The sequence below is a fragment of the Cololabis saira genome, chromosome 5 (genome assembly GCF_033807715.1).
Source record: "Cololabis saira isolate AMF1-May2022 chromosome 5, fColSai1.1, whole genome shotgun sequence".
NCBI lineage: Eukaryota > Metazoa > Chordata > Actinopteri > Beloniformes > Belonidae > Cololabis > Cololabis saira.
In genome coordinates this window covers 41964691-41991403 of record NC_084591.1, presented here as the reverse complement: position 1 = coordinate 41991403, position 26713 = coordinate 41964691, and the positions used below count along the sequence as shown (strand labels likewise).

The window sequence follows — 26713 nt, the reverse complement described above, 5'->3', positions numbered from 1 at the left end:
AATTCAGTTTAGTTGACATTAAATAAAAACCCTATATCTGTGTTTCAAACTTTTAACACACCTGAGGAATCAAACTGTCTTCACATGCTGGTAAAATATTATCTGAGAGGGAGGGCAGAACACTGAGCAGAGATATAAATTTGCTGAGGAATCGACCACTGCACCTTTAATCTGCCACGACCATAATGTTCTGTTCATCATGATTGTGCTTTATGTAAAACCATAAAACGGCTGCAGCAAGCTGGTGCTGTTCTCGCACCTTCCCCATCTGCAGCTGAGCAAAACCCACACATTAATAGCAACGTCCTCTTGTCCAACTGCAGGGAGGAGATAATGTCACATTATCTACAAGAATGTCTTTTGTCTTAATTGGAGTGTATAGGCCACCCTCTGCAAAGTCTGTCTTTCTTGATAACTTCCATGATGTATTAAAGAAATATAGCACAGGGAAGGAAGTATTAATCCTTGGCGATCTGAATCTAAACTATGAAGATAAGTTAGGTAAAAAAGCACTGAATCGAATTACAAATACATTTGATCTTACAGTTAGTAAAGGGGCCCACTAGGATAACATCCATATCAAGAACTCAAATTGATCTAATATTCTCTAACAAACCTGAGAGAGTGTCTAAGACATTTAACATGATTACAGGCCTGTCTGATCATAACCTCGTAGTTAGAAAAATCCCCCAAAATCGAGCACACCTGACCTCTAGCACAACATGTGATAAATTCAGGATACCTAAGAGTGACATGGCTGAATTTGAAAGTGCAATACAGAACATCAACTGGAAGGACCTAGTATCTGGGAGCAATGTGGACACTGACACACACATGTTCCTCAATACAATTCAAAATACAATAAAATCATTTCTTCAGAAATGCAAAGTAAAAAATAATAGCAAACAGACTCTCCCCTGGATTGATGGTAATATAAGGAAACTCATGAAGGAACGAGACAATGCACTGAGAATAAGTCTTAAGACCAAACTATCAACAGATAGACAAATCCTTGCTTCCTTAAGAAACAGGGTTATAAAAGTTATCAAAGCTGCTAAAACAACCTTCTTTGTGAATATGTTGATTGATGCTAAGGGAAATCCAAAGCAAATCTGGGACCATTTGGAAAAGCTATCAGGCAGCAGCCAAAGATCAACAAAACAGCTTGAAATGAAAGAGAATGGCTCCTTGATTAAAGAACCAATACAAATTGCAACTCTTTTCAACTCCTATTTTGTGAACTCTGTTAAGATGACGGTGCCCACCAGTCAAACAGGACCGCTAATTTCACGTCCGATAGATGATTCCCAGCCAGTGTTTTCTTTGATGGAGGTCACTGAAGCCCAAGATAGCAAAATTCTGAAATCCCTCAAAAGCTCTAAGTCTAAAGATGTATTTGGTCTGGACACACTTTTTCTAAAAAGGAATGTAGATACATTCACTGAACCATTAACAAAAATAGTGAATGCCTCTATTAAAGAAGATAAATATCCTAATGGCTGGAAGTCAGCCATTGTTGTACCAGTCTTTAAATCAGGAGACTCAAGTTTAGTGAGTAATTATAGGCCAATCAGTATCTTGCCTGTTATCTCCAAAGTTGCTGAAAAATGCATTGTTGAACAGCTAATCTCCCATATTAATAGTAGCCCGTACACTCTGCACCCAATGCAGTTTGGCTTTCGGACCAACCACTCCACCGAGACAGCCAACTGCTTCTTCCTAGAGAATATTAAAGGGATTGTGACATGAAAAACACATTTTTCTTGATTTTTTGTGTTTTGTTGGGTGTCTTGACATCAATTACACCCAAAAAACAACGAACTTTTAACATTCAGTGTATTGTGTGCTTTCTGGGATTTTCCGCATAACTATGCAAAAACGGCGCACCTGGTTTGGTGGCGGATCGTTACGTAACGATCCGCTAAATCACCGCCCCCTCCACCCAGCTCCCTGCCTCCGCTCCTCTCCAGCGCACCATAAAGGCTGATTTATGGTTCCGCGTTACACCGACGCAGAGCCTACGGCGTAGGGTTACGCGGCGACGCGCACCATACGCTGAACCCGACGGCGTAGGCTCTGCGTCGATTTAACGCGGAACCATAAATGAGGCTTAAGACGGAGCTGTTTAGAGCCTCTTTTGTTCTAATCACCGGAGGAGAACTGCTAAGAAGACCCGCGGCCACTGACTGGACTTAAGATAAGAGGACACTGCTGCTTGCATGCCTTTATTTTTGTGATTGTTTGCTGTGGACTGTCTGCTTCGCCCTGCTGCTTTTCCGTGCATGCTTCGCCTGTCGCTCCCGGCTTAACTCTCCGACGCCGCTGTGAGCGTATGGCTGGAGGAGGAGGAGGTTTGGAGGAGGAGCGGGGCAATGATTGACAGGAAAGGGAGGAAAGGAAGCATTTTTCACGGCGCAAAAAAACACTGTAATAAAAAGCCGGGAAAAGAGTACTAGAGTGAAGTTTTTCTTGTTACACTCTTTTAGACACATTTGAGGGATGTTGGCCAAGACTTTTAATAGTGTTAAAAGCATGTTAAAAATGATGTCACAATACCTTTAAACAAAAGATGGACAAAGGAGGTGTTGTCGGTGCCATATTCTTAGATTTTAAGAAGGCATTTGACACTGTTAGTCACCAGATACTTCTTTGCAAACTTGCTAACTATAATTTCTCCATTGGCGCACTGAAGTGGGTTAAGTCTTGTCTTGCTGATAGAATTCAATGTGTTAGGGTCAGAGGTGAAACATCACCTTTTCTGAGCAATGAAATGGGTGTGCCCCAGGGATCCATCTTCGGGCCTCTCCTATTCAGTTTATTTATAAATGATCTTCCATCTGTTTGCACAGAGTGTGAAGTTCAAATGTATGCTGATGACACTGTTATCTATATTCATGCAAAAATGAAAGAACTGGCAGCTGTTAAACCAAATGCTGCAATGGTGAATGTCAGCAACTGGCTTACAGAGTCTCAACTGTGTCTTAATGTGCAGAAGACAGTTTGTATGTACTTCACAAAATCAAATTCAACATCTGGTAATCCTGGAGTGTTTGTTGCTGGAGAGCCGATCCAAATAGTCTCGCATTTTAAATATCTTGGCATTATCCTTGACTCTACACTATCTTTCAAAAAGCAGGTAAAAAGAGTATTACAGACTGCCAGATACAACTTGTCAAATTTCAGATACATGAAGAATTGCTTAACATCTACTGCTGCGATTCTCTATATGAACGCAATGATCATCTCCCATCTCATGTACTGTATGACTAGCTGGACCCATGCAAAAAACACAACCATGAAACCCATTCTCTCTCTGTACAAGCAGACTCTCAAGGTGCTGGGCCGAAAACCGTACACTTACCACCACTGTTACATCCTCAGCAAGTACAGAATCCTCAGCTGGGAAAACCTGACAAAATTCACTGATGCCTGCCTACTGTTTAAAATGTTAAATGGTAAGGCCCCTCCACCTCTCAGTACTTTTGTCAAACAAAGAAACATCTCATAATAGGTCCACAAGATCTTCCCAGAGGGGGGACTGTACTGTGCCGTTTAGGTCCAGCTCCTTCAGTCAATCCTGTTTTTCAGTCAGAGCCACTCAGTTTTGGAACATCATACCAACTAATATAAGATACTGTGCTACCTACCACACCTTTACAAAAAAACTATTAACAAATCAAACATGTGACCACATGTTATCAGTTAATTGTGTATTGTATTATTGTTTATACTATTATTTTCTTTTAATGCTTCTGTTTTAGGTGTAATGGTTTATAACATCTTGCCAAAAGGACTACAGTTGCGAATTAGCCAGTTGGCTAAAACTGGCGCATTTACAGTAATGTTGATTAATGTGTATTGTCCTTTTTTAAATAAACTGAAACTGAAACTGAGGAACTCGAGCGGAATCTTTTTACAGATTACACAGACTGGTCATTCCAACGTTTCACAGACATTTAGACCCTTTAGTGTTGGCCCGAGTCCACGACTACTGTTTGAATAGTAAATTCTCCCTGGTTCATTGTAAAATGTTGGCAGCTTTGGCGTGTTTGTAACCACACTCAGTCTGAGCACTTAAACACCTTCTGGCTCCACGTGGACAACCACACAAATGCATGCCAATATTATTTTAACATCATTGTAATGATGCCAAAAATCAAATATATATTTATTTGACTTGAGGAGAGTAAAGAACAAGTCAAATCAAATTTCCTTACAATGTAGGATCGGATTTTATGCTTTTTAAGCATGATTTTTAAATTTTATTTTTTAATGTTTATTTCATTCTTTTCACACACTTGAATGAAAAGGAGTAAAACAAGAACATCTTATATTATCTGCCCCTCTAAATACATTTGAGTTGGTAAATGATGATGAAAAGAATCAACAAAGTTGGATTTAGTCTGAGATGCTGAGTTTGCCCCAGAGTGACTTCTGACTTCAGCAGGAGTTATCACAGTGATGTGATGATCCCTTTTATTGCTTATCTCCCTTATTCTGCTTATCTCGGTTTTCTTGCTTATCTCTCTTTTCCTGCTTATCTCTCTTTCCCTGCTCTTCCCAGCACGTCTTCAGCAGGAGGGCCCCCCCTTATGATCCAGGTCCTGATCCAGGTTTCTTCCCTCCTAATGGGGAGTTTTTCTTGCCACTGTTTGGCTTAAGGTTTTTTTCCCACTAGGGGAGTTTTTACCTGCCATTGTTTATGTAATAATTGCTCAGGGGTTTATGTTCTGGGTCTTTTGAAAGATCTTTGAGACAACTTGTGTTGTAATAGACGCTATATAAATAAAATTGAATGTAATTGAATTGATTTGAATGGAACCAGGTTAAACGCGAACCACCTTCATCTCTTTCTTCAGGAATTTAAGACTTTGAACTAAACAGAACTCTAATCCATTAATCTTGATTCTTAGTGTACCACTCTTTAGACTACAACATGTTTAATATTAACCACAGGTTAGAAAAAGTGTGTTTCAATAAGCTTTGCTGACAGGGTGGCTTCTGTTGTAGGGGCCCTTTGGTAAAGTAGACGGGCCAGTTGTACACTTGATGTCGTGTTTCCTGAAGTAGCACATCTTGTGCCTATTTTTTGCAAACTGCTGATTGTGCATTTATTTGCATACTGCGTACTTTTTACTTTTCAAATTCATCATATGTCATCAAAATCAATCAATCAAGAAAATAGTGATTTTAAAGTTAAGTTAAAAAAGGAACTTTTTTTACAAAAATATTTTATTTTCCTTTTTTTTCTGAGTGTCGTGTCAGCCAGTTTAAAGACTCAGGTGGGTGCTTACAGTCTTGCTGTTAATATGTCACCTGCTGCAGTGACTGGGAGGGGAGATGCTGCACAGCTATAAATACATGTTCACCTTCCACCGTTGCATGCAGTGTCTCCGTTAGGACTGGCAGGCAACATGGGGACCGGTTTCTACATGAGTAAAGCTGTCGGGGTCCTGGGGATCATCGCGGGGGTGGCGGCCCTGTCCACTATCATTGCTCTCGCTGTGGTTTACTCACAGGAGAGATCCAAAAACAACAATGAGAATGAGAGTGGAGGAACAACTACTGTGAAGCCTCCCGTCACACCTCCACCGTCTAACGAACCGTGGGACCAGTACCGGCTGCCAAAGACCCTGGTGCCTAACTACTATATTGTGACTCTGTGGCCACGACTGACGCGAGATCCAACTACAGGCCTGTACATCTTTACTGGTAAGACTTCATGCTTATAAGTCATCGGTGACCCTCTGGTTTTCCTTTATACAGAGTTTCTCCATCCACCTGCAGGATCCACATCCCTCTTATTTCATCTGCAAGAGCCAAGAGAGTTTAATGATGCCTGACCAGCTGTTCACACTTTTATAAAGCCATTACCCTTTACATTAGTGCACAGGTTCCTGAGATAACAAGCACTTTTACTTTGTTGCCTGGAGAGGTCAATACCAGAAACTCAACCTGTATGGGGGGACAGTATCTGTGTCACATCAGCTCCAAACACACTGAAATGAGGTGACTCATCCAAGAATCATTACAACTCATAAATATCTGTTCTCTTCTCTCACAAAACTAGATTCAAAACTCCAAGTCCTTGGAAGTTATCATGATAATGCAAAAATAATGACAATTCTTGAAGGTATACCTGCAGTCTGGTGATTAACTGTGACAGGCCCGTGAGCTCTGGTTTGAAATTCATGAGAATTGCTGATACAGACGCAAACTTCTGCAAACAAATCAGAACGAAAAAGGTGTTGTGGAAATGAACTAAGCTTTGGTCGAGTTTAGTTTGCAGATTTGCATGTTAAATTAAGAAAGAAAAGTCATGGGAAACTATTTCTATTGTTGTTATATCTTAACGTACCAAAAATAATTGACATGTCATGATTGTGTTATAATGCTCAGGCGGAATAAAAGCATAGAAAACATTGTTTTTCATTCAGGACAATTCTTTGGACTGTTAATAGTAAATATTCATGATCTTATCTAAGTCTGCAAAAGTGTGAAGTTCAGCTTTTGCCAAGGCCAGATCAATCAGGCTCAATGGTTCCTTTGTTTCTTTGTTAAATATTATCCGATGCAAGCTCTAACATTTAACTCGCAATCACATATACAGAACAGATGGATGGATGGATGGATGGATGGATGGATGGATGGATGGATGGATGGATGGATGGATGGATGGATGGATGGATGGATGGATGGATGGATGGATGGATGATGTTGCTTTCTTTTTTTTGTGATTAACATTTTTTATTTTCATTATTCCATAAATACAACAAACAAACCCCTCCCAAGCCACCACCGTCCTTGCAGATCCCTTTCTGGTCACCAACATCTACCACTGTGCACCTTCGGCTGATGTTGCTTTCTAACAAATAAAAAAAAAATGCAATCTTGCTGGACAGTGACATTTCTCAAATGAAGTTTAGTCTACCTGTTTCAATTGAAAACAAGAGTAGTTGGTGCTGAGGTTTAACTTCCTGCAGTCTGAAGCTCAAGTCAGATGATCTGATACAAGTGTTGGTTTTCTCTTGGTGCTTCAGGTGACACGCTGGTGGAGTTTGAATGCGTTCAAGAGACGGACCTGATTCTTATCCACTCCAATAAGCTGAACTACACCATGACGGACGGGCATCCGGCCACGCTCGCCTCCGTTGGCAGTGCAGTCGGCGCACCCTCCATCAAGTCTTCCTGGCTCCAGACGGTCACCCATTACCTGGTCCTGCAGCTGGACGCTAAACTAGTGAAAGGTCAAAGGTACCTACTCCACACCAAGTTCACCGGAGAGCTGGCTGATGACCTGGGAGGTTTTTACAGGAGTGAGTACATGGAGGACGGTGTTTTAAAGTAAGTACATTTACTTCAACCTAAAAACACATGTGCTTATATCGGAATATAAATGATTTATTTAATATCGAATTCCTAGTTGAAATGATATCTGTGTGTACAGTATGTTGACTAAATCAATCACTACTAAAAAGAAAAAAAAAGTAAAAGGAACATCTAGTGTCTCTTATCAGCCATTAAATCTTTATGTTTGAGAGGCTGGAACTCAGAATGATTCATCAATAAAGATAAGATAAGTTAAAGGAGCTTGAGGCAGGATTGTGGCAAGATTTATGAAAAAAATCTGTATACATTTTAAGTTTTCTAGTAATAATGTCAGATGAAGCGTTCCAAACCCAAAAGAATGATTCCTCTAGTGTATCTCTCCTTTGCCTTGAACAGGCTGTGTGCTGCAAAATGTGCTGCAATTCGGTCCCGAATTTCCCGCGCTGTCCTGCGGATGTGACGTCACATGACGCTGCATGCACGTTCTCCCCGTTCTCCCGTGCCGGCTTCACTGTTGGCTGCAGTACCCCCAACGGCCGTCGTGGTGAAGGGTGGCGCTAGAGAGTCTCATTTCTTAAAAGGAGCCTCAAGCTCCTTTAACTGACTGATGAGTTCTGCTTTGGAAAATGAAAGATTTTGGCTCAAAACCTCTAATAACATCAGGGCTTGTTGATTGGTTCACTTCTGTCAAAATGTACTACCCTTTTATCCAAATACAAATATTCTCCGCCACTGTTGTTTGTTTATCACTGAGATTGAACCAAGACTGAAAGTGCAGCTGCTTTATAATGGAGGTAGTCTTCCTAACATGAATACTTGTTTTCCTGTGTCCTGTCAGGGTTGTTGCAACCACCCAGATGCAGCCGACAGATGCGAGGAAAGCGTTCCCCTGTTTTGACGAACCGGCGTTGAAGGCTACCTTCAACATCACTCTGTTGCACCAACAAGGAACTGTAGCTCTGTCCAACGGCATGGAACTCGGTCAGTGCGACGTCTCGAGGCCTATATTTCTCTGATTTTTTAAGATAGAAACTCCTTATCAAGAGATAGTAGTTAAAATCATCTGCAGAGACAAGAAATCCAATCATGCATTTTCAGCTGTGAAAAAAAAGAAAGATCAAATCTAAATATGTAACCCCCCCCCCCCCCCCCCCCACACGCACACACACACACTACTACAGAAACAACCAACGTCACAATGGATGGCCAACTTGTACAGAAGACAGTTTTTGCACAAACTGAGAAGATGTCCACCTACCTGCTGGCATTCATCGTCAGTGACTACGACTTCATCAGTGAAAATATTGGCGGTGTTTTGGTAATTATCTCTCCTCAATCATCATGATCCTTTTTAATAAATGTCTTTCAATAAAACTTATTGCAAGCTGGGATTCTTCTAATCCATTTTCAATTCATTCAGTGTTTAGTTGCCAACACAGTTTAGGTTTTTTTGATGTATGAACAATGTTCACAGGAAGTGAAACCTGAAGCTGATACTGACTAATCTAAACGTGTTTCTTCCATTGTTGACCACTCTCTAAGCTGAAAATATGGCTTTACTAAAAACATTTCTGACACGTTAAAAGCATGAATAGCGGCTGCTCGAACTTTCTGAGTAATCCAGAAATTGTTCAAAAGAAAAAAATAAATCAAATGAAAAGGGCGGTGGCGTTTGTGTGTAGCTCGTTGAAGTTCAGAAATAGAGTAACAAGTTGCAATTAACATTCATGCAAACAAAAAAGCCTCTGGAGCTACACCCTAAACCAGGGGTCACCAATCCTGGTCCTCGAGGGCCGGTGTCCTGCATGTTTTAGATGTTTCTCTGCTTTAACACACCTGATTCTAATTAATCATCGTCATCAGCTTTTCATCCAGGGCTGCACAATTCTGTTAATGACACAGTCACTTGTATCATGGTGCAATGAAGCAGGGAAACACCTAAAACCTGCAGGGACACCGGCCCTCGAGGATCAAGATTGGTGACCCCTGCCCTAAACCCTTCATCCCGGTCAAGGCAATCCTAGAAAGCATGAAAGGACTCTGGGCTTGTTTTCCTGGTTCTTAAAGACACTTTAACCATTAGCATAATGTGTTTTCAGTTCTAACTGAACAAAGAGTGATGGAGTGATTTACAGAGGCCTTAAATGACTGACAAGGATAAATGCTGCAAAAACTATTTCTACACCTGAGAGCGCCCGCTAGTTAGTGAAACCTGTAGAAACATTTCAGATGAGTGTGGAAAATCTTCAAGAACTAAGAAGAGAAGTCCAGTTGCCTTCAGTTTAAGAGTCATACCTTATAGGAGGTGAGCAATTTTAATGGTAGTTCAAAGCGACGTGACTTTCATTTCTAGTTGTTGCATTAAAACAAACATACAGTGATAATATTGGATCAAAGTCATTTTAAAGGACTAATGTGACACATCCTCTTCAAACTTAACCGAAAAATGTCTGATATCTGATGCAAAAAGCTGAAAACTTTGAGTTTTCATTAAGATACATTGAACTGGCTGCAAAGATAAAAGAAACAACAACAAAAACCAGGACATTCTGAAAGCATGGATTAAATTTAATTAAACTTGTCTCACAAAATATATAGTAAATTTGTCATTTATGTTTGAAATGTATCCCGATTACCATTAATATTGCATATTTGTGTAATTGTGCTTTTTGTGTGTGTTTTGTGTCGTTTGTCTGCGTTTAGATCCGCATCTTTGCCCGCAGGCCTGCTATTGCTGCTGGTCAGGGACAGTATGCCCTCAATGTAACCGGACCCATCCTTAAATTCTTTGAGGATTACTACAACTCCTCCTACCCCCTACCCAAGTCTGGTGAGTCCAACGCACACACCACACACATGCACACGCAGTGTTAAAGTGGGTAAGTAACAAGCAATCTTTACTCGTGGCTGAAAGCACCTTTGACTGGCGATGTACATAAACATCCACACTGGGGGACAACCCTCTCTGTGGACATGTGAGGTGTTACAGTATATAAACAGTATTTATTCAAGGTTCTGCTACAGACTCTGGTTGACATGTACATGTTGACATTGTTTAGTTTGAACATTTGTTCAGCAGCGTCTGCAGGACCTTTGATAGCCATCGTATTTGCCTTAAACCTCACAAGCTGCATATAACAGTAACTAATGATATTAGATAAAAACAAAACTCTGGATGACGTATTTAGGTTTCAGTGTCTCAGAGCTCAGATGAAGAGGGAAATAATGCTGGAAGTGATACAAATGCAAAACTACCACGGAAAGAGATGCAACATGACCAAGAACAAAGAGATATCATTTAAAAAGGTGCAAATGATGGTTAAAAGACACTGAGTGACCACAAAGAAACAGGGGATGTCTTGAAAGTGAGAAGGAAATTAATACATAAATAAACAAGATAATCACAAATTCTGTCTTTCTGAATTGAATTGGATTAATCATCTAATCTCATCTCATGAATCATCTAAAACTGTTTCTATGTGACTCCAACAAGCAGATTTTCCTGTTCACAGCTGAAGAAAAAATACTTACGATATCAATGCAATAAAAAAAAAGAGCTTAATTATTCCAAAATCTTTTGTTGGGAGGACTGAAGCAACTCCAAAAAGACCTGTGGGTCACCATAGCAACGGTAACCATACACGACGCACAATTCGCCAGGAAGCAAACAGCTCCTTTTTTTGTGAGGGTGTTAAATGTGCTTCTCATGTGAACATCCTGTGCACAGTAACGCTTAATGTCAGCCATCATCAGTTTATGTTCTCAGTTTTATTGCAGTCATGCAACTTTTACAGGTAAACCTATTAAATTATTTACTTTTATCGACAAGACATTGACAGTAACCTCCAGTCCAGCAGCAGTGTCAGCCTTTTCTTAACACACGGGAAGACCTCGTCCTTCCTGTTGTTATCGTTTATTGATATTTATTGCTCATCTCATGGTGTCATAAGAGGTCTTATCTGTAGGTCTGGAGTTTTTATGGACTTGTGAAGATCACAAGCTGTTATCCACAGATACAGTGACTATCTGACTTTGTTAGACATCCCGCTCTAGATCAGTCCATCAGATTTCTCCAATGCGTGCTTTACATATAATACATTTTACAAAATAGTAATATGAAATAAAGAAAGTAGTAAATACTTTTTTGTTATTACTGTGTTACTAGTTTTTACACAGAGATGATTATGTCTTTTAAAGTCTTTTGATTTTGGTGCAGTTTGTTCTAAAGTTAGGATATTCTGCAGATTACTACCAAATAAACATATCCTCTGTCCTGCTGCAGATCAGATTGCTCTTCCCGATTTCAACGCTGGAGCCATGGAGAACTGGGGCTTGATCACATACAGAGAGACGGCACTGCTCTACGATAAGACCTTCTCCTCCAACTCCAACAAGGAGCGAATCGCAACCATCATCGGTCATGAACTGGCTCACATGGTAAATGTTAAATGTGGCTAACTGTTAACTGCTAACTGTATAATTGGGTTTCATATTCACTTCCTTCATGTTTCAACTCTTATCCTAAAAATTCAACCCTGCAGCTTTCAACTATCAAAGCAAACGTTTCAAGTCCGAAGTTATTCTCAATAAGAAATAAAAGGTCAGGCCCTAAATCTGAACGTACTCTTTACTGTTAAAATCACATATTTTTAGGTTTTTGAGAGTTCTAATACGATGTGAATGACGTTTTGAGACCTAAATAACTATTCTCAGGAAAATATCACAACAGGAATGTTTTTTCACCATCTTTTCTTGTGTTTTCCAACCTTGCATACAGTAAAAATTAAAAACATTTAAAAAATTGAGAAATTTCTAGAAATCTAATACAAAAAAAATACAATATCTTAACATTCTTAAAGTACATTTTTATGAAGAATAAACAAAATAGGAGAAGAGGTCAGCTAGGACTGGTTTGGCAAGTGTTCAGGAAGGCTACTTAAAGGAGCTTGAGGCAGGATTGAGGCAGGATTTATGAAAAAAATTCGTATACGTTTTCTAGTAATAATGTCAGATGAAGCGTTCCAAACCAAAAAGAATGTTTCCTCTAGTGTATCTCTCCGTTGCCTTGAACAGGCTGTGTGCTGCAAAATGTGCTGCAATTCGGAGGCCGAATTTCCCGCGCTGGGCTGCGGATGTGACGTCACATGACGCTGCAAGCGCGTTCTCCCCGTTCTCCCGTGCCGGCTTCACTGTTGGCTGCAGTACCCCCAACGGCCGTCGTGGTGAAGGGTGGCGCTAGAGAGTCTCATTTCTTAAAAGGAGCCTCAAGCTCCTTTAAAGCGACACTATGTAACTTTTCCACCTTAATATAATATTTCCAGAGTCATTGTGATGGTACATCAACTTCCAACAGGTTTAATGAACCTCTGTCATGGTCTGAGGGGTCTGTATCGCCTTCACTGGCACTATGTAACTTTGAGGAGCAACGTAGGAACCCTGCCACACTAAAAAACTACAAATCTTTACGACACGCAGGCCAAGTATCTGATATAACAAAGTAAAAGAGTGAAAGAGTTGTCGGCTCGCTTGGATCGCGGCTGTAACGACCAAACACCTTCCACACAGTAGAGCCTGAATTATGGTTCTGCGTTAAATCGACGCAGACCTACGGCGTAGGGTATGTGGCGACGTGCAACGTACGGTGCGTGTCGCCGCGTACCCTACGCCGTAGGCTCTGCGCCGATTTAACACAGAACCATAAATCAGCCTTAAACCACAAACACTCACACAGACGGGCGTCGGATCAAAACACGGGTTTTATTCCCCACTTCGCCAGCTAAACGCAGTTGCTGGCCAGCTCTCTGCGGTGCAATTAACCCCAATCTTCAGATAAAACTAGTTTGTTGAGGAAAAAATATTAACTCTTATTTGTAGCTGCAGAGGAAAAAAATTATCTCACGAGGAAAACAAAAATATTGCTCACGCCTCGGAGCCTCTTCACCATAATATAGCAGTCAAAAAAAAAGAAAAGAGAAGTAAGAGTGATACAAAACATGTACTGTATGTTGTACTATTATAACAATTTATTGAAACACATGGTGAGTCAAACATTTACCAAAGCAGCTGCCAAACACTCCTAAACAAGGTAGCCGGAGACGGTGGTTCTGCAGAACTGCGGCAGTAAATCCTTCTAAAGAGTGGTGCTCCGACGAGGAGCTCCATTCTTCAGTAGGGATTTCATATGGATCCAGACCGTTAATAATCATTATTTTCTCCATATACCGCTCCCTGGCTTCCTTGTTTAAGGTATCCCGGTAAATTCCAGTTCCTTTCCAGCAGTTTAACATCTTTTTCTTTGCGTTCCGTCTGTTCACTTGGTGAAACAGAAAAGCGTCCCGTCTTCTCTCATCAAAACAAATGCACGCGACGGGACAGGAGTTTTCCGGCAGTACGCGCTGGTGCTCATGGGAAACGTAGTGTTCTTTCTGGTAAAACAATACCGCTTTTGTCCAAAAGATGCCGCCAAACTCAGAAAAGCTGAAAGTTACGTTGTGCTGCTTTAAGTGTGCTATAAATAGATCTTTTAGAGATTAAATTTAAAAGTCTTTTCTCTCCTCTTCCATCAGTGGTTTGGTAACCTGGTGACACTGCGGTGGTGGAATGACTTGTGGCTGAACGAAGGCTTTGCGTCATATGTTGAATCTCTGGGGGCACATCACGCTGAACCTGACTGGAATGTGGTAAGGATCGCCCCGGCACTGCCACAGCACCAATCCCCATCGGGGGAGACTCATGGACCTGTAAATGCACTTTTGTCTCTTTATCACTCAACAGAAAGACCTCATCGTGCTCAGTGATGTCCACAGAGCGTTTGGAGTTGATGCCCTGGCCTCATCTCACCCCTTGTCCTCTAAGGAAGAGGACATCCAACGACCAGCACAGATCAGTGAGCAGTTTGACGCCATCTCGTACAGCAAGGTAAAGCCCTTCTGTGTTTTTAAATCATTTATTGAGACTGTCATACGAACGTGGAACTTCAGATGTGATCCAATCTACTTTTGTAGCTATCACTAGTGAAGCAATACTCTTTTCATCTGTAGATTTTAAATGTATCTGTCACTGAATCAGTGCCAAGTTATATAAATGATGTACAATGTGCTCTTCAATCTAAGAGTTTGATAGCTCTTATGTTCCCCTACACTATTGGTTACTGTCAGGATGAGAGCTGTATGGATGAAATACTTACCTCACAGTCAACACTTCTGCTCAGGGAGTTAGGAACTATTGATTTTCATTTGTAAATACATATCAATGACTTTGAATGTCAAGCATTGCATAACTAAGTTGGAGGTTTTGTGCATCCTGGTGTTAGTGACGTTTCCGGCAAAAGTTGGGGAATTTTCAGCTTTTCATGGAATTTGAGTAATTATAAAAAAAACAGTGTAATATGCGATAGGTCTGAGGTTATATGTACAATCAATATTCAATCTTGAAGTGAAGGAAGTTGTTATTCGTTTCTCAATGAATCGTATGCGACATGAATTGCTCAGGGGTGAGATTTTTCTCAAGCATACTGTGGATGCTTAGGGCGGGAGAGAAGCAGCTCTATGAAATATATAACTAAATGTGTATAAGGTTCGATCAGCTGGTGTATTAATAGTTGGACTGAATTGGAATTTGTGGTCTGCCTGAAATGAATATGCCTCTTTATCCCCCATCATCCTCAGGGAGCATCTGTCCTCAGGATGCTGTCAAACTTCCTGACTGAAGAAGTCTTCACAAAGGGACTCAGGGTAAGGACGGGAATGCGGAAAACACATACTCTCTTGCTCCTAAGTTTAGTCCATTTTTGTTTGACAAGTAAAGAATCCTCTACAGCTAAAACTCGTCCTGGTTTCAGTTACACCTTTAGTCAATTAACCACAGATTTGTGTTGTGTTGGCGCCGCTCAGTTTTACCTTGACGTAAGACTTGTGACATGATTTTACACAAATATGCAGTTTTGATAACTGATGTTGGTCACAGCAAATGTTTGTTTAATTATATTGTCCTGTGTTCACACACTTTAAATACCCACACTACCAATTAAACAGTATTTTCTGTGTGTTATTTTCACAGAATCTTTTCACACCTGTCTACCACATTTGCAGAGTACTGCACATAAATAAAGTAGTAATGTGTAAGCGGTTTTATGAAAACACTACTCACTAAAATATTCTTTACCATAGACCAGAACATCAACACAGTCATAACAAAGAAAAGAAACATTCAATCAAAACACTTGTGTAATATGACATACGTAACTTTACAGTCAATCAAAAATGAAAGTACAATCTCAATTTTATGTTCTTACAAATTATGATATAATAAAAACTAGTAATGCCTTTACTAGGTGATGAAAAGAGGTAAATATATATATGCAACATATGTCATGTTACATCATGTCCTTGTTTTACAAAAGCTGGGAGAAAATGCTAAAGGTGTGTGTGAAAAACTGTATGACTACGTGTGGAAAACTCTCTGACTTACGTGTGTGATATCCATCCATCCTTTGTCCAGACCTACCTAAAAACGTTTGCTTATGGGACTGCCGTCTACACAGACCTGTGGGACCATCTACAGGAGGCAAGTTCTTCCTGTAAACATTTGAACCTTTAGCTCATGTGTTGAGTCTTCCCTGACCAGCTTCCACGCCACGTCCAAAACATCAGAGCAGCTGCATCAGAAAATGACATAATAGCAATAGGTTTTTTAGCTTTTTGTTGACTAGCAATAGGAAAGTTCAGCAATAAGGTGAAACACTTTACATAAAACATAAGTCAACACTATAAATAATACATTTAATTAAGAGTTACTACTAAAATAATTTAAACAAGTGGCAAACTACAATATCTTCAGATTTCATTTGAAAGAAGCCAGATTTGCAGACCAAGAGTCAGAAGTTTGTTTAATAGCTAAACGTTTTTCTTTTTTAATGCACCCAAAAGCTTAGCACATTAAAACTGCAGAAGCGGAGGTAAACTCTCTTCTCTGGTTTGAGCTTTTAGCAGAACTTAAAATTGACTTTTTGTTACTGTATCACAGATCTGGTAAAAAAATTCTGATAGCAAATGGGGTTTTTCAGCTTCAGTTTTTCAGATTGGACTGAGTGTAGTTACTGTAGATACATTTATCTTTTTTGGTCTGGTCCCACAGGCCGTCACTGCCAGTGGTACCCCTCTGCCTCAAAGTGTCCACAACATCATGAACACCTGGGTGCTCCAGATGGGCTACCCTGTGGTTACCATCGATACCGCTACTGGTACCGTTTCCCAGAAGCACTTCCTCCTGGACCCAGACACTCCAGTCAACGCTCCGTCCCCCTATAAGTAATTTCCCTCAATGTAAAGTCTGCAGCCTGTGTATTTGTAATACTGCTGTTCTTCATTTAAGTTTTGAATTTAACTTTTGTAAAACAGAGTCTTAGTGTAAGTAGATGTGCTAACACTGATTTTCCTACTGCAGATATCAGTGGGTCGTCCCGATAGAATGGATGAAGACAGGAGTCATTCAAACAACAACCAAGTGGCTGGAGAAAGAAACAGGTAGACTGTCTCTTTTGAGTGTTTGAAACAGATGAAATAGTGATCCTACGATAAAGGCAGACATTCAGCGACAACACGCACAAATATTTCTAAAAGATGCACCTAAACTATGATGACGCTCATGTTTTCGTTCCAAAATCACTGGAATTCATAAATGAATCATATTAATCCTCCCTGAATTGATGTCTTTTATCAAGGGCAGCTGACTTTTCCATTTGATTGTGTTGAAATAAACACAAGAAACCTGTGCCCCAAAGAAGGGGTTAGCACTCAGTCAAGGCCTTTGTACGACGTGACCTGTCTGACATGTCTTTGGGGTCTTCAGGTGGGAACCTCCTTTTGCCAGAGTTTTGTTGAGCTAGTCCCTTGACCTTCTCTGGGTGGGTGGAGAAGTCCTGCCTCAGGTGGAGGAGTTCAAGTATCTCGGGATCTTGTTCACGAGTGAGGGAACAATGGAGCGTGAGATTGACAGACGGATCGGTGCAGCGTCCGCAGTAATGCAGTAACGCAGTAATTTCCTCCGCAGGGTGGCTGGACGCTCCCTTAGAGATAGGGTGAGGAGTTCGGTCACCCGGGAGGAGCTCGGAGTCGAGCCGCTGCTCCTTCACGTTGAGAGGAGTCAGCTGAGGTGGCTTGGGCATCTGTACCGGATGCCTCCTGGACGCCTCCCTAGGGAGGTGTTCCAGGCATGTCCCTCCTCCCTAGGGAGGTGTTCCAGGCATGTCCCACCGGGAGGAGACCCCGGGGAAGACCCAGGACATGCTGGAGAGACTATGTCTCTCGGCTGGTCTGGGAACGCCTCGGACTTCCCCCGGAAGAGCTGGAGGAAGTGTCTGGGGTGAGGGAAGTCTGGGCATCCCTGCTGAGGCTGCTGCCCCCGCGACCCGGTAACGGATAAAGCGGGAGAAGATGAGTGAGTGAGTGAGTAGTCCCTTGACACCTCCAGATGGCCAAATAGTGATGTCTGGCATCCCAGCTCTCACTGCTCCCCATCAACACAACAACCTCTGTGACCTGACCTAGGGAATGGCTGCCAACGCTTAGCCAGCACTGTCCCCTTCAAAAAACTCTGGCTTCATGTAGTGACGGCGCTGATACTACCGTCCCTAACACAAAGCAGAAACAGACAAACTTACCAGCATGGTCCCAGACAAAGAGATTCATATAGGTCAGTTCCACTTCCTTAAATGGACTTCCTGCTTGTTTTCAGCGTCTTCCTCAAGCGCAGTCCACGTACTTCCAGTTCCCCCAATACTGTGACCGACATCCCACTTCTACTGGACGAACACTTACTTTCCATCCTCGATGCTCAGTTTCTGCCCCTACTGTAATTCTGTGAATCTAAGCGTATTCTTTTCACAGGCATCTTCCACTGAGTCTTCCCAGGGAAGTGTCAGCTCAACAAAGTAAACTACTTGCTGACAAGCTGACCATTAGACTATGTCAGGCCTTAGTACGGATTATTTCCTTAGGAACAACCAGGTTTCCACCTAAATCTACCTGTATTTCCCAATCCCAAACAGCTTTTAAACAGCCAAACTATTTTTTATCTTACTTGTCATCTCTGAATTTCTCCCCCTTCACGCACAAACTGTTTTGTTCAGCCAAAATATGTATTCTTCTTGGGGAAGCTGCAGGAGTCAGTATCTTTACTTTTTGTTATATTGTTATGAAATGTTATCTTTGAATCAGTAGGTTTATCCAAACCTGCCTCTGCACATGTCTCAATGTGACTGAGTTTGCACACGATTACCTATGATTAGGTCCAGAAGGTCAGAGGGACAAATGCTCATCGTGCTTTTATAGAATCGGTTTTATCTTTCTGTCTTGCTTCGTGGTTTGGAAATGCATCCCTTAAAAACAAAAACTTTTTAAACCAAATTGTGAAATGGTTGAGCAAGCTGATTGGAGAGTCTCAGCTTCAGCCAGAAACCCTGTTTTCTAAACAGTTACAGAGGATAGCTGGCTCAATTTTAAAAGACAACTTCCACCCTCTTAAATGTGAGTTTCAGCTGCTCCCATCAGGTCGGAGGTTCAGGGTACCTGCTTGCAAAACGAAACGGTATAACGGTAAAAAACGGTATAAAAATAGCTTTGTACCAGCAGCCATCAGTGCCATCAATAAGTGAGGGAACTGCAACATAACTTTGTATTTATGTTTTGTGTTGTTTCCTTTATCTTGTTTTTATGAAAAGGCACATTTTTTATCCTTTTGCTTGGTTTTAATATTTTAGTGTTTTTTTTTCTACTGATGTTTTAACTTATTTTGATTCTTATCTTGGGGCCGTCCTTCTTGTTCTTTGTTCTTTTAGCCAAAGCACTGTTGTCACTTTATCTTTTCCTGTGTTGTTGAGTGTATAGTTTTATATTGTATGAGGAGGCACTCACTGTGAACCAAATTTACCCAAGGGTACTATAATAAATCTATCTATCTATCTATCTATCTATCTATCTATCTATCTATCTATCTATCTATCTATCATCAAACTGACACTGTTGTGAATTGAATCAGAGGCTGTTTTCTGGTGTATGATATTAATGACCACGTCTGAAATGTGTTTGTAGATACATTTACTGAGATGAAGGTAACGGGGGGCGACTGGGTGGTGGCCAACTTAGACACGGAGGGTTACTACAGGGTCAACTATGATGCAGCCAACTGGGAGAAGCTGCTGTCTGTTTTGGACACCAACCGCGCGGTAGGAGTTGTTGCTCGAAGCCTGATGCATGATGAAGTCACTGTGAGAGTATATTCTTCATCTAAGATGTTGCTGTTGTTGTTGTTCAAGGCCATCCGGGTGATCAACAGGGCTCAACTGGTGGATGATGCCTTCAACCTGGCCAGGTAAGTCCTTCCGCTGAGGGTGTACTCTCCTGTAGATAAACAGGATATCTGATTAATTTCTGCATACTTATTCCCCAAAGAGCGAAGATCATCCCCACTATTCTGGCCCTCCGTACCACAAAGTACCTGATCAAGGAGAGTGAATACATGCCGTGGCAGTCAGCCCTGAACAATCTGGACTTCTTCTATCTCATGTTCGACCGCAGCGAGGTGTACGGCCACATGCAGGTGTGCCTCCCATAACTCTGCAACACAAGTCAGTTCCTGCAAGTTGTCCTAATGTTGACACCAACTCACCTCTTCCTCTGTTGTCCTCAGAATTATCTGAAGACTCAGGTCACCCCTCTGTTTAACTACTACAAGACGCAGACAGGAAACTGGGCGAACGTGCCCGAGGGACACATGGACCAGTGAGTAAAGCTCTCACAGCACCGAGTCCTCTGGTGATTTCAGGACACTCCTTAAATATGACCATCCTTATTTATAGCTCCGTCTCATCAAGATACAAACAGATACAGTGGTAATATCAGAGGTTGACTGATTAATCTGTTAATCAGTTATTGACCATTTTCTACTTATCAGTATCTGTTATAGAAAACTGCATCTTCCTTAACCTATAAATAAACCCAGAAAAATAAGAAAAGGGAAACAGCAAGCTTCATCAGTGCGGTTCTTTTGCACTGTTAATTTAATGTAAAATGTATGTTACCAGGGTAAATTGTGGATCTACTGCATCACTATTGACGTTTACTGTACAATGAAGATTCAATAACAATGAAGTTTAGTTTTAAAGAGGCAGCAGTCCCAAACATTTACTTGATGCATATCATCAAATTTCACTGTGTCACTATTTCTCTGTGAATTCAGCATAATGCAAAAGAGTCAATATCCTTTCAGAGGTTTTTAAAGCCTCATGTGGTGGGGTGCACAAAAAGTGAAAGAAAAGTGATTGAGTATTTGTTGGGGACCCTCACATCTGGCCTTTGTTACTTTTTCCCACCGTGCCTCGTTCCTGGTGACCTGTTGACCGTGTTCTGCTTCTCCCAGGTATAATCAGGTGAATGCCATCCGCCTGGCATGCAGGACGGGCCTGACGGAATGCAAAACTCTGGTCACAACATGGTTCAAACAATGGATGGACACGGACATCAACCGGTGAGTGTACGAGTATCTATGCAGTCCTGGAGGTTATGGCGTCTCTATTCACACTTTCAATTACCCTTGAATGTAGAGCCACTTTATTTCAATTTTGAAAATACATCATACAAGTTTCTTAACCTCCCCGTGCCACCTCTCTCCAGCATCCACCCCAACCTGCGCTACACTGTGTACTGCAATGCCATTGCAGCAGGTGGTGCTGCGGAGTGGGACTTTGCCTGGTCACAGTTTAGAAATTCCACCATTGCTAGTGAAGCTGAAAAACTCCGCTCGGCAATGGCCTGCACCAGAATACCCTGGCTGCTGAACAGGTGCGACCCCCGGCCCCGCCAGTCTCCTTAGTTCTCACTACATGCCTGTGACTTTGAATAACCGGCACAAATGTTTTCATCCTGCTGTCACCTACTCAGGTACCTGACTTACACTCTGAATGCGACTCTGATCCGGAAGCAGGATGCCACCTCCACCATTATCTACATAGCTGAAAACGTGATTGGCCAGCCTCTGGCATGGGACTTTGTCAGAGCTCACTGGTCATACATCTTCTCTGAGTGAGTGAAAATACAGCACTATCCACACGCTTTTTTTAAAAGTCCAATTATCCCCAACATGACAAGTTTGCAGCCAGAGTCTGTGGCACAAGCAGGTACTGTATATGACATGTCGGGGAACAATCCTCTTTAACTCATAAAGTCATTACACTGTCACATTTCAAACTATGACCTTATCACACAGTTAGATAAGCATGTTTTATGGCGATGTTAGTGACAGATTTGATTGATCTTTCTGCTGCGAGTGACGCAGACTGGTCTTCATAAACCTAATCTTTTGATCAAAATGTTTATTCATTTGTGTCCATTCTAATGAATACAGCTAACTTTTATAACTGAGTGACTGTGTGACGACTACTGTACAGTATTTGACATTAAAATCACAGTGAACTGTTGGTATCAATTCAGGATCATTTTCGGAATAGTTTTTCCACCCTACATGACCAAGACCCTTGGTTTCCATTGTATCTTCGTTCCCCATGTTTCTGGCGACTTTTACGCTCATCTTTACCGCCATGTAGAAAAGAGCCTCTAGCGCCACCTGCTGACTTTTTTTTTAAAACTTTTGGCTCAACGTGCAAACATTAACCAGCAACAACTGGTTCATAAGCAGTGTTTGCTTTAATACTGGTATCTAAAAAGAGATAGAAGATCCATTTGTGCAGAACTCATGGTCCCGTTTTGGTCATGGCAAGGGAAATCCAGGTGTGGACCCAGGGCCTAAAGAAAATGTAGATTGTGTCCATGGCTGGTGGATCTGAAGACACTCTTGCCCTGAGTCAGTTCTGTCATTCAGCGTAAAGAGTGAGCCAAAGAAAACTTGCAATGTGCACCGAGTCTAGGCCAGATGCCACATTTCTCACCAACACTTTGGTGAGAAATGTGTGTGTGTGTGTGTGTGTGTGTGTGTGTGTGTGTGTGTGTGTGTGTGTGCGTGCGTGCGTGCGTGCGTGCGTGCGTGCGTGCGTGCGTGCGTGCGTGCGTGCGTGCGTGCGTGTGTGTGTAAGAACATGATTTATGTGTTGATGAGAACTGATGGCTGTAATGTCTCTCACAGGTACGGCGGTGGGTCATTCTCCTTCTCCAACCTCATCAACGGAGTCACCGAACGTTTCTCCACTGAATTTGAGCTTCAGCAGGTCAGACATCTATTAGAAACCACATTTGTTTGATTCAGATTCAGTAGCGCCTGCTCATAGTGTGACATGTCAGAATATCCTGTCAGATCAATGATAGTCGGATCTGAAGTGACAATCCTGCTCCATTTATTTAAACAAAACTTTGTAACATTGAGGTTAAAGTCCACTTTTATGGAGCTGACAGTGATGTTGTTCCCAGTCTTCCAGCAGACCCCAAGTCAAAAACAAACTACAGATAAATCTTAATGTTCTCTCAAACACTTCGACTCTGCAGCTGGAACACACAAGCAGGTGTCTAGATTCAATTTACTTGAATTCTTATATCAAAAATTCTAACTCCCATAAAAAATGGTGCAAAAAAGTTAAAGGGGAGTCACAGCTGTGGGTCTTTAATTTGAGAAGCTCCAGCTGCGCTCAGTTGCATAGCGACTGCCTTGTTGTCCAATAATCCTCCTGCAAAAACGACAAACATATGACTGTGAAAAGTAGCTGCTGCACTGACTGATGTCTGTTCCATGTCTAGAAGGAGTTAAAACAAAGTCTTTAAGGAGCTTGAGGCAGGATTGAGGCAGGATTTATGAAAAAAATTCGTAAACGTTTTAAGTTTTCTAGTAATAATGTCAGATGAAGCGTTCCAAACCAAAAAGAATGAGCCCTCTAGCCTATCTCTCCGTTGCCTTGAACAGGCTGTGTGCTGCAAAATGTGCTGCAGTGCTGGGGGCGAGTTTCCCGCGCTGTCCTGCGGATGTGACGTCACATGACGCTGCATGCACGTTCTTCCCGTTCTCCCGTGCCGGTGTCGTGCCAAAAAGTGATTGCCTGCCAGAATCTGTCCATCCATTATCTATACCCGCTTTATTCCTTGCGGGGTCACGGGGGTCTACTGGAGACTACCCCAGCTCATTTCAGGTGAGAGGCAGGGGTTACACCCTGGACAGGTCACCAGTCCATCACAGGGCCACATATAAACACACAAACCATGCTCACAACCACACTCACACTTACACCTACGGGCAATGTAGAATCACCAATTAACCTAATATGCATGTTTTTGGACTGTGAGAGGAAGCCGGAGTACCCGGAGAGAACCCACGCAAGCACGGGGAGAACATGCAAACTCCACACAGAAAGACCCCTGCCGGGCCTGGGAGTCGAACCGGGGACCTTCTTGCTGTGAGGCAACAGTGCTAACCACTAAGCCACCGTGCTGCCAGAATCTGATTTCTTCTGATTTCTGGCCGCGGGAGCGCGCACAGCAGCCCGTTGAACGATAGCACTAAAACGTCAGATTTTCAGATTATGAAGCTCAAGAATGAGATCAAGTCATATTTAGGCAGAAACAACTTTTTATTAACTGTATTTGGCCTTCAATCAATTTTTGGCAGGTGAAAATGCCTATTTTGTGTTGTAATGGTCCTTTAAAAGAGTTAAAAGTAATATCTGTGAGCTCTAGTGTTTATATTATGAAGCTCAAGAATAAGATCAAATCATATTTAGGAAGAAACAACCTTTCATTAACTGTATTTGGCCTTCAATCAATTTTTGGCAGGTAAAAAAGACCCATTTTCAGGGGAGAAATCAGATTCTGGCAGGCAATCACTTTTTGGCACAACAACGGCTTCACTGTTGGCTGCAGTACCCCCGGCGGCCGTCGTGGTGAAGGGTGGCGCTAGAGAGTCTCATTTCTTAAAAGGAGCCTCATGCTCCTTTAAAAAGAAAAATGTAATCATTATATATATTATCTGTTGACTTAATTGCATGTCTTCTGTGTCTTTTCAGCTGAGGCAGTTCAAGTCTGACAATGCAGAAGTGGGATTTGGCTCGGGGACGCTGGCCGTGGACCAGTCCATTGAGAGAACCCAAGCCAACATGAAATGGATCACAGAGAACGGGGACAGGGTTCTGAAATGGTTCCAGGATCAAGCCTAAGGCTAACACAGAATTTCAGCTTTTATTAATAGTGAACTTGTTTAAGTGAGACTTTACAGTTTAAAGGGTATTTACCTTTTTAATTATCAATGCATAATTTTCCCAGTTGAATCAACTGGCACCCTGACTGTGTGTCTGAGCCGTAGCTGTGATTCAGTTTGGTGAAAGCTGCAATGGGAAGAGTCCCTGAAAGCAGAATCACAAACAGCATTTGAGAAGTGAGATCCTTAGTATTTAAAAGAAGATGTTATTTCATACTTTTCTGAAATTGCTAAAATATTTTTTACAAATGTTTGATAAGCAAAACATGTGCACAGCTTGTTATCATAATTGATTTTGTGTCCTGTGTGTGTGTGTGTGTGTGTGTGTGTGTGTGTGCCTGCGTGCGTGCGTGCGTGCGTGCGTGCGTGCGTGCGTGCGTGCGTGCGTGTGTGTTTTAATAAGTGTCATTCTAATTGTTCTAGGATTATATTGTTATTATTCTTTTTTCTTTTCTTTTTTGCTAAACCTTGATTTGGTTGAAGACATTGCTTTATTTATTGATGAAGTGTATGGTTATGAACGCTGTCTCCTCTGAACATCATGTCAGCCTGAACCAACATTTTTGTTTGTTTGCTTGTTTTTGTTTTGTTTTTCATTTTGTCCCTACATGACATTCCTGAAATTAAAAGTGGTCCTGGTTCTTGTTTCCACTTCAGCTCTGCTATAACACAATACACACATTTTCCCATGAAAGGGCAAAAAAAAAAAAAAAAAACATAGCTACTTTTTCAGAAAATCTTGCTGAAACTGAATATTGTAAGCACAAACTAATACCCATTATGAAAAAAAGACAATAAAAACATCTCTGTAGTTTTTGGTGTATGATGTTTGATGTAAAGTTGTTTTATTCCTCCATTAATTTAGCAGTTATTGTCTGTTTCACCTTTACAAGATGATTCCATACTGTAGATAGATGGCTAATAAACTTTGTTATAAGCTATAATTTAATGCAGTCTGACATTCTTTCTCTATATACTGTACTACTTATTTCATTTACCAGGAATCCGGGTTGATGAATAGATATTTTGATATGAAGTACTTCTGTGAGGGGAATCTTATTGACCAGATATTTCCTTTAAAGGAGCTTGAGGCTCCTTTTAAGAAATGAGACTCTCTAGCGCCACCCTTCACCACGACGGCCGTCGGCGGTACTGCAGCCAACAGTGAAGCCGGCACGGGAGAACGGGGAGAACCTGCATGCAGCGTCATGTGACGTCACATCCGCAGCCCAGCGCGGGAAATTTGGGCCCGAATTGCAGCAAATTTTGCAGCACACAGCCTGTTCAAGGCAACGGAGAGATACACTAGAGGGCTCATTCTTTTGGGTTTGGAACGCTTCATCTGACATTATTACTAGAAAACTTAAAATGTATACGGATTTTTTTCATAAATCCTGCCTCAATCCGGCCTCAAGCTCCTTTAACTCCCACATAAAATAGGTTTATAGGACTGTCTACTTGCTTATAAACCCTGTATATTCAAAAAATGAATAAAAAATAAACAAAAAAACATCCTGTCTAAGAGTGATGAAGAGAAACTTGTCCATGCACCGTAAGGTTTAATGGGAATTAGCCTAAGAAATCGTGTTTCTCCAATTTTAGCTCGTCTTCACTGGCTTCCTCCTAATATCAAGGCCTTTGCTTCTCAGGCTCCTCTTATGTGGAACCGGCTCCCAGATAAATCTTTTCAGTTCAGTTCAAAACTTTTCTTTTTCATAAAACGTATTAAAAACCAACAGGGTTACTATTGGTTTCAGCGATCCTCGTGGTTTAAGCTGGAGACTTGCCCCGATGCACTGGGAACCTTTTGTCACCTTGATCGCTTTATTTTTCATATATGTGTATGCCATGTCACTAACTCATTAACTGCACAGTGGCGGATCTACAATATTTTACATGGGGGGGCAAGGGGGGTGGCAGGAGGTCTAGACAGGCTGGTGTGGGACAACATCAGCACAGGATGAGGAAATTCCAATGTACTGTATATGTACACTTCTTTTTGCTGCTCCTTGGAAGGTTTTGGGGGAACATCTTTATATTAGGTTCATTATGTCTGGAAAAAAATCATGAAAAAAATTGACACATAAAATTACCAAATGCAGCTAACATTGTTTCTCTACCACAGGATGTGGTTAAATGCAAATAGAGATAAAATAAGATTAATTGTAAGGCTTTACACATGTAACCTTAAAACAGA

General features: G+C 41.5%; 1 protein-coding gene across 1 annotated transcript; it reads left to right on the top strand.

The window, feature by feature from the left end:
- Positions 1-5394: 5394 nt before the first annotated feature.
- On the top strand, positions 5395-25161 carry anpepb.1 (alanyl (membrane) aminopeptidase b, tandem duplicate 1). Its single transcript, XM_061722159.1, has 21 exons — positions 5395-5712; positions 7041-7344; positions 8168-8310; positions 8511-8647; positions 10033-10159; positions 11612-11766; positions 13896-14009; positions 14104-14247; positions 14997-15062; positions 15829-15894; positions 16465-16637; positions 16774-16853; positions 19419-19552; positions 19643-19698; positions 19779-19926; positions 20017-20108; positions 20746-20853; positions 21000-21167; positions 21267-21407; positions 22465-22546; positions 24326-25161. The coding sequence occupies exons 1-21, from the start codon at positions 5415-5417 to the stop codon at positions 24473-24475; spliced, it is 2886 nt and encodes a 961-aa protein (XP_061578143.1). The 5' UTR covers positions 5395-5414; the 3' UTR covers positions 24476-25161.
- The last annotated feature ends 1552 nt before the right edge of the window (positions 25162-26713 follow it).